The sequence below is a fragment of the Nilaparvata lugens genome, unplaced genomic scaffold (genome assembly GCF_014356525.2).
Source record: "Nilaparvata lugens isolate BPH unplaced genomic scaffold, ASM1435652v1 scaffold6889, whole genome shotgun sequence".
NCBI classification, from domain to species: domain Eukaryota; kingdom Metazoa; phylum Arthropoda; class Insecta; order Hemiptera; family Delphacidae; genus Nilaparvata; species Nilaparvata lugens.
This window is the reverse complement of record NW_024092639.1, coordinates 1-8,986: the sequence shown is the minus strand read 5'-3', so window position 1 is coordinate 8,986 and position 8,986 is coordinate 1. Positions and strand designations below refer to the sequence as shown.

At 35.1% G+C, this 8,986-nt stretch overlaps 1 protein-coding gene across 1 annotated transcript; it reads left to right on the top strand.

Moving 5' to 3' along the window:
* Positions 1-3,413: 3,413 nt before the first annotated feature.
* LOC111061259 (nonribosomal peptide synthetase 13-like) lies at positions 3,414-8,462 on the top strand. The gene is made up of 4 exons (XM_039445427.1): positions 3,414-3,424; positions 5,721-5,723; positions 7,096-7,306; positions 8,200-8,462. The coding sequence occupies exons 3-4, from the start codon at positions 7,172-7,174 to the stop codon at positions 8,383-8,385; spliced, it is 321 nt and encodes a 106-aa protein (XP_039301361.1). The 5' UTR covers positions 3,414-3,424; positions 5,721-5,723; positions 7,096-7,171; the 3' UTR covers positions 8,386-8,462.
* Positions 8,463-8,986: the final 524 nt, after the last annotated feature.

Sequence of the window (8,986 nt, the reverse complement as noted above, 5' to 3'; positions counted from 1 at the left end):
AACTATAAAGAAGTGAAGCTAACTAGAAACAGAACAGAGGAGTTTGCAGCTAAATTAGAAGGAAAGTTGAGTCATTTGGATAATGAAGAGAGAATTAAGATGAGAAATATACTTTGCAAATATATGGACATTTTTAGTCTTGAAGGAATTGAGAATTTAGGCTGCACATCAACAGTAGAACACAAAATTAATACTGGTGATCACCCCCCTATTAATAAAAGACCGTACAGGGTACCACATTCACAGAGAGATGTTTTGAAGAAACTTATTCAGGAACAGCTAGACAAAGGAATCATTGTGACCAGTTCATCACCTTGGTCAGCACCAGTTGTTATTGTTCCGAAAAAACCAGGTCCTGATGGTGTTATTACATACAGAATGTGTATTGATTTTAGAGAAATTAACAAAATTACAGTTCCAGAAGTATGGCCTTTACCTGATATCCACGAGACATTAGATTCATTAGGAGGTAGCAAATATTTTACAGCACTTGATATGAATTCTGGATTCTTCCAAATCAAAATGCACCCTGAGAGTCAAGAAAAAACTGCTTTCAGTACTCCTGATGGACATTATGAATATACAAGAATGCCAATGGGACTTATCAATTCACCAGCAGTGTTTCAAAGACTTGTAGACTCTACCTTGTTAGGATTGAAAGGAAAAGCATGCCTACCGTACATGGATGATATTTTAATATTTAGCCCTACAATCGATCAGCACACTGAAGATATTGCCCAAGTATTGGATAGATTTAGAGAAGTCAATTTGAGTGTTCAATTGAAAAAATGTCAAATTGCTAAGCCAGAAATAAGTTTTCTAGGTCACATAGTCAACAGGGATGGAATCAAGCCATGTCCTAAGAAAATTGAAGCAATCAAAGAGTTTCCTCGACCTAAAAATGAAAAAGAAATCCGTGGTTTTGTAGGTTTATGCAGTTATTACAGAAGACATGTTCCAAAATTCGCCGAAATCGCCAAACCGCTTACAAAATTAACTAAAAAGAATCAACATTTTGACTGGAATGAAGAATGTGAAACCGCTTTTCAAAAGTTGAAAGAAAAACTAATCACAGAACCGCTACTTATTTATCCAGATTTCTCAAAAGCATTTATTCTTAGCACAGATGCCAGTAATTTCGCAATTGGATCAATTTTAGCTCAGGAAATCAATGGAGTTGAACATGTTATTGCATATGCATCTAGACAACTCAATTCAGCTGAACAAAATTACAGTGTAACAGAGCGAGAGCTATTAGCAGTTGTGTGGGCTGTTAAATATTTTAGATGTTACCTCTATGGTCGATCATTCACTTTATATACTGATCATAGTGCTATCAAGTGGCTTTTATCACTGAAAGATCCATCAAGTAGACTAACCAGATGGGCTTTGAAGTTAGCTGAGTACGATTATAAAGTAATTCACAAGCCTGGTGTTAAACACTCAAATGCAGACTGCTTAAGCAGAGTTATATACAAGAATACAGTTGAGAATCTTCCATTGTTAGACTTGGAAATCATAAGAGAGAAGCAGAGAGTAGACGAAGAGTGTCAGCGCCTTCGAGAGTATCCTAGTTTCAAATTGAGTCTAGAAGGGATCATTCACTTCAAGAAACATGATAAGAAGTTGATTGTTATACCAAGAAGCCTTCGAGAAAAAGTTATTCGTCTCCACCATGATCTTCCTTCTGCCGGTCATGGGGGCATTAAGAAAACAATTGTAAGAATTCAAGAAAAGTTTTATTGGCCTAAAATGAAGAATGATGTAACTAATTTTATAAGAGCGTGTGAAGAATGTAGTAAAAGAACAGATTACGGAAAATCGAAAGCACCCTTAGGAGAATTTAAAGAAGTGACCGAGTTTGGATAAAGACTGTCATGTGATATTCTAGGTCCACTTCCGTTATCAAAGTCAAGAAACAGATACATCCTAACAGTAATTGATCATTTTACTAGATATGGGGATTTTATCGCCCTACCGGATCAAACTGCTGAGCCTATTGCACAAGCACTAATACAGAGAGTGATAACAAGAATCGGCGTACCAATGGAATTAATTACTGATCAAGGAACTAATTTTACGTCTGATCTGATGAAATCTATGTGCAAACTTCTAGGAATAAGAAAACTACAAACAACAGCTTATCACCCAATGAGTAATGGTAGAACGGAAATAGTTCACAGAACTATACCAAAAATGTTGAGTCATTATGTCAACAAAAATCAAGATGACTGGGATGAGTTGCTTCCCATGGTGAATATGGCATACAATTCGCAAGAGCACGAATCAATTGGATACACACCTTATGAGATGGTATTCGGAAAGAAAATGAGAACACCGCTTGAAGCTAATCTCACATTAACTGAAGATACAGAGATTTATTCGAATTATATAGAAGATCTTAGAAGTAGACTACAAACTATAAAAGAAATGTCAGTTGAGTGCCAAGAGAAGGCAAGGAAAACGCAGAAGAAGCAGTACGACAAAAAGTCTAAAACAAGTGAATATCGTTAGGACAAAAAGTTTATCTTTATGTACCACAAATTAGAAGAAAGAGAGTGAGGAAATTGTCAAAGCTATGGAGAGGACCGTATCGAATTGTAGAAATTAAATCGAAACTGAATGTAGTATTGAGAGTAAGAGGAAAGAACGTAGTTGTACATGTAAACAGAATAAAACCAGCGTTGTACTATGAGCAAGCTGCAAATGAAGTTAGAGAAGGAAACGAGCCAGAAGAAGAAGAGGAGGAAGAACAAATAGAAGTCAATGAGGAAAACGAAGAAGAGCAAGATGAAGACGACGACGATAACAATGACGAAGTAAGAGAAGAGGAAGCATATGATGAAAATGAATCAGATAACGATGCAAACTCGAAACACAAGAGAAAAAGGAAAAAACCAAGAAGATATAACGATTATGTAGTGTATTGATTATGTCCATGATTATTGAGATATAAATATATATTGCATATTAAATGTAAAAGAATGACCCCATACGATAGATTATTCATTTATTTATTCAATTATAATATTCAGTAGGAAGTTTATATATGTCGAAGTTTATTTTTATTATGGATATTTATTTTGTATTACTTCAAGATGATAACTTTAAATGTTGGTGAGAAAGAATTGAAGCAAGTTTACTTGAGACAGGAACAAAAATAAAGAACTAAAACAAGGTGTGAATGTTTAGTATGTTGAGTAAGTATGGAGTGTGAAAGTGATGGCCAGTGAATGTTGATAATTGTGGAAGAATGATTTGTGTGATTGAAACTAATAATAAAAAACTAAACATGTCCATGGGAAAACCAATGAAACTTTGATTCACTAATTTTGTGAATGAAAACGAAATGCATAATATTCTATTATTGAAGAATTTTCATGTCTTGCTCTAATTCACACCAAAGGAACTATGAAAACTTGTAGTATATTTATACCTTATGCTATTATTATATATTAAAATTAATTTAGGAGTTGAAAATAAGTTGAAATGTATTCAATAAAGTCATCAGCATTGACTTGGGAAAATCTAATATATTGAAACATGAGAATAATTTATGTTTAGTGTAGTAGAAAATTGACAATTTATTGCTGTATTTAATAATATTATGTATAATAAGTATAAGCTTGATACTGGTCGTAGTTTTGTGTTGTCTCGCAGGAGTGCCTTTTGCGAACGGACAGAGAGGCCAGAGCAACAGAGCCACAGGCACACACCATCCGAGTTGAAGGAGGCGGTCACCTCGAGAAGATAATGCAGGAGACAAGAATTCGGCAACGACACTGCCTAAGAGTCAACTCAACAGTTTCAAAATCGCTGGGTGTTCAAAAGTGACCAATGTGTGGTGGGGACTATAATGATTAGAAATTTAAAACTTTATGTGGGAGAACTTTATGGTAGCCTAATGTGTTAAGATGGACTCTGCTTTGCTCTGTGCCAATAATTTATTGTTTGTAAAATTAGACTAGATTCATCATTCAAATGTATAAGTATGATACTCTCTCTCCTTGAATTTTATTATATAAATTTTTAAAATGTAATGAATATGGAAATGTATCAACTATACTTAACGATATTGTCAAGATTTAAATTTTATTTGATTTCAACTTAGTTTAAAGATGTGCCAGTAATTGTATATGCCACATCTTTTTCATGCGGAGGGGTGATGTAACAATTCAAACACCCCGCTCTCATAGGATATTAATTATTAGAATAGCGGAGTCATCACTCAGGCCACCAAATTGGACTTTTGAACTAGTGAGCTGAGAGAGTGCTGATGACCGCGTAGAGGCGAAACTAGAGGGAGAACGTTCCGAGACGCGCTAGAGGAAGGTTGTGCTTGAGATGGTGAGATGTAGTTTTAGTAATGTGATTGAGGAGTGATTATGTTTAGAGAGGGAGAGAGTATAGATGTTTGTTATGGGATTTTTTCAATAGAGTGAGATTGTTTTGGTGAATTTGCGTATTTATTTAATAATATTATCCTATAAAAGTAGCAGGGCCCAGGACCCAAAAAAACCTGGTGGTGGCAGCTCTACTGGAGAGCACTGTCATGCTCGCCACGCACGCCACAATTGATATAAAAAAACGTCAAATTGAAGGAAGAGTAAAAAATAACTTTTTAAAGTGTTCAGTTACCGTAGGTCGGCTAATTAAGGTACTGGTGTACATTAAACAAAATTCCATTAATCAACTCTTTCCAATAACTGGTTAACGATAATATATTCATATACGGTATATTCTAATCCTGAATAGAAATGTTTTAACTTTGTGGCTGGCTGGGTGGAAAATCTTTAGCCAGATTTGTCTAGACTTGTAAAAACGGATTTCTGGTAGGCCTACTGTTTTGTCAACGATGGAAATTGAGATTTCCACTACCTACCTTATTATATACCGTACCTAATCACTAATCTTTAGAAAAAAATTCTTGAATACAAATTCACAGGACCAATGATCTATAATGCTAAAAGTTATGGCTGAATGGATTGAACCATTTGATTTTTCCCGCAAAATATTTGAATAATACATCGAGTAAACAAAAGTTTCATAGAGTTATACAGAAATACAGACGAGTACGTTCTACGGTACTGTACCGGTAGGTCCTCTAATTAGGAGATTCAGAGGAAGTAACTACGGTAGGGCAAGGCCCCAACTATGAACGGGCGATATAGACGTGTTTATTTTTCTCAGCTTGTTATCAGAATGCATATTACTGTCCCTTAGATTATACTGGTGCTCTTTATCTGAAGACGTGCAAAATAAATTCAGCGCGTCTATGTAGGGGCTTATTACTTATCTATTATGAACAATGCAATAATACACACACACCCAAAATAATTTCGTAGTGGTTAAGCTTGCATTTGTATAGATTCCATAGATGCAAATTGAACAGTTTTCCTTATTACAATATAATTTTAAACTAGATAATTTATAATCGGCTACTTACGAAAGCGCTACAGCCCTGCATGGACCTTGGCCTTCTCAACAATTTGCCTCCATTCATCCCTCTGATTGTTCAGTCTCTTTCAGCTCCTCACTACTAAGCAAGCCATATCTTCTACATCCTGTAGCCAACGTGTTCTCGGGCGACCTCTTTTCCTCGTTCCTTCCATTCTTCTAGCATCAAGCCTCTGCATCCTATTGTTCTCCATTCTTTGCGCATGTCCCAGTCAGCTGATTCTCCTAGACTTTATGAATTGTACTTTATCTTTTCCCCACAGAATGTTACTTATCTCTGCATTGCTTCTGATTTTCCATTTTCGTATACAATGGTCCATAAACTTGAGTGCCCCCTACGGGCGGTAAAGATGCCTTGATTTTTTCAACTTGTTGACAGGATGCATATTTTCTCTTAAATCTTGAACTACACTAGCGTTTTTTTCTGATGATGAGCAAAATAAATTCAGTGCGTCTATGTAGAGGCTTAACCCATCTTATATGAGCGATGCTATATCCTATTTGAGCATTTCACACTCTGATTTCGTAGATGTTGAGCTTGCATTTGCATGGATGCGAATTGAACAGTTTCCCCTATTACATTATAATAAGATTAAATATTTATATAATACTCAGGCCTGGCCTATACCGCAATGTTGACGTGTTGTTGCTCCCGCAGGTCGCAGGTGTCGGCCGAGATTCGCTCTGTCCGATGTCCAATTTGAATGTAATTCTATGAATTGAAGTTAAAAGTTATTGAGTCCCGATAGCAAGCAACAAGTACCTAGCATGGTTGTGGGATACAAATCAACTTGATATGACTAATGGACATGATGGACTACAAACCCTTTATTGTGAATGTACCTTTCTCATGTTGTAATTACATTGAAAATACTCGAATGTCTGGCACCCACCGTTATACGTGTCTGGCTGGTGTTGGTAGTTGTGAAACGGGACTTATATAAGTAGGCTACACAAAATATAAGTACAGTGTAAAGTACTGATACAATGTATTAAAGTTATAACATACAAAATTTGTTGAATATTTTCCGGCTGAGTAGAGATTGCTATTCACTACAGACTACATAATAGATGGTTTTCTTCTATGTTAATTTGTTGTGAAGTTGCATTCTGAATGGAGTCAACTGACTGCCTGCAACTTGTGCTTGGATTGCAGGCTACCGTCTTCAGTTGCATTCTTTATCACTTGTCATCTTTTTCTCATCATTTATTCAGTTAAACAAGCAAACAAATACATCCCAAAAAAACAATCAACTTGCAATAATTATTCCCGTTAGAATTTCTTTGATGCCTTATTTTGCAAAGGAGAACTCTTAGGTGATCAAATATCAGTTTTGGGTGGTATAGCTATTGAATTTAAATTGCAATCACATAATATTATGTGTGTATAGCCTGCTTCCACCTAAACCTTTCATCTCTATTCATTAATGGTTTTCTAAATCATTAAACCTTTTCTGTCTTTATTCAATTAGGCCGTGGCCGTTTTTGACATTGAATGTTATCCAGTATTCAATATTTAACAGATATTCAATAATACAAATTTAAGAAAATAAACATTGGTCATAAATCAATCCGATATTGCAGCTTTGAATTAGAGGAATAATTTATTCATGTTTTACTGTTGTCATGTTTTTTCAGGAGAGTATCAATAGTGAAGGAAATTGCTAGTGTTGGCAACTCGAGTGAATGATTTTTGGGCGTGAAAATCTACTGGATGGTTGATCTGATTCTGATGACAATGGAAATAACCGAAGTTGAAATGGACGGCTATGACAGCCAAGGATGTCTCCATGATATGTTTCGGAGACAAGCGAGAAAAACTCCCAATAATCAGGCAGTTGTTGGATGGGTCAGTTTTTGTATTTTTCATTTGTTGGAGTGTTGACTATTCCAGTATCAATGATAGATTGCTTAAATTCGAATATTTAGTACAAGACATCATTGAATTCGATAATAAGACACAATTCCCCAGTTTATCAACAATTTCTATAAGTTATTGATAAAATTTGTTGAATATGCAAGTACCTTACACTGTTATTGAGGAACTTTTCCATTATTGCTTTTAATGTACTTTAATTCCTTCTTATAATTGTTTATGAGTTATAGATAACCATTAGTTTACTCCATAGTTATTTTATAAGAATTATTTATCCCTTTTCATGAAGATTATTTTCTACAATAATATGAAACTTTCTCAAATTCAGTGTTTCTCAATGCTATTAGTTATTTATACTTCACATCACATTAGTAGTTGTTTCTACTATTAGTAGTGTGCCTTTAAGGCAGGAGATCTCGCTGACAAACTACTTTTTTGGATTACTATCAATTTGATCATGTCTATGGTCCTTTTCACCTCTCAACTCCTCTTTAAACAATATGTGATTATCATACATTTTCTAAAACTATGTTATAGACCTGATTGTAGTTTGTAATTGTAGAGTACTATATCGATGGTCTATTGACTAGTTGAAGCCTCATTCACATTGTCCAACACAGACAGACAGTAATTTGCATGGCCTTGCTGGTCTGTGTCTGTGCGGCCAGTTGCTGCTAGATGTGAATACACTCATGCAAATCAAAGTGAACAATACTTTTAATTGTGTCTGACACACTGCGTTGCGTGTCTGTCCAGTGTTGGTAGATGTGGATCAGGCTTAATGGATTCCAATCACAATACAATATTATCAATTATAAAGTAATATATAATGTTGCCATAACTGATTTATATAATTTCATTTTCAGTGGAACTTTAAATACCTTGATTATGTGAGCGACTGTTTAGCAGTGAAACTTGGACAGTGTGGAGTGGGAGTGAATACGGTGGTTGGAATATTAATGGACAGACCTGATGATTTTGTTGTCTCCGTTTTGGGCATACTGAAAGCTGGTAACATATTCTACTCAATCCTTCCCTGTTCAATCTACTAATACTATATTAATAGAATATCTTCTTCTTCTTCTTCTTCTTCTTCTTATTCTTCTTCTTCTTCTCTTCTTCTTCTTCCTGCTTCTTCTTCTTCTTCTTCTTCTTCTTCTTCTTCTTCTTATTCTTCTTCTTCTTATTCTTCTTCTTCTTCTTCTTCTTCTTCTTCTTCTTCTTCTTCTTCTTCTTCCTGCTTCTTCTTCTTCTTCTTCTTCTTCTTCTTCTTCTTTCTTCTTCTTCTTCTTCTTCTTCTTCCTGCTTCTTCTTCTTCTTCTTCTTCTTCTTCTTCTTCTTTCTTCTTCTTCTTTCTTCTTCTTCTTCTTCTTCTTCTTCTTCTTCTTCTTCTCTTCTTCTTCTCTTCTTCTTCTTCTTCTTCTTCTTCTTCCTTCTTCTTCTTCTTCTTCTTTCTTCTTCTTCTTCTTCTTCTTCTTCTTTCTTCTTCTTCTTCTCTTCTTCTTCTTCTTCTTCTTCTTCTTCTTTCTTCTTCTTCTTCTTCTTCTTCTTATTCTTCTTCTTCTTCTCTTCTTCTTCTTCTTCTTCTTCTTCTTTCTTCTTCTTCTTCTTCTCTTCTTCTTCTTCTCTTCTTCTTCTTCTTCTTATTCTTCT

What these genes read in the sequence shown, in the direction of transcription:
- LOC111061259 (XM_039445427.1), top strand. Translation starts at nt 7,172, where the DNA reads ATGGTTGATCTGATTCTGATGACAATGGAAATAACCGAAGTTGAAATG. An exon ending in ATCAGGCAGTTGTTGGATGG is followed by an intron (nt 7,307 to 8,199) that starts GTCAGTTTTTGT and finishes TTTCATTTTCAG; the next exon opens with TGGAACTTTAAATACCTTGA.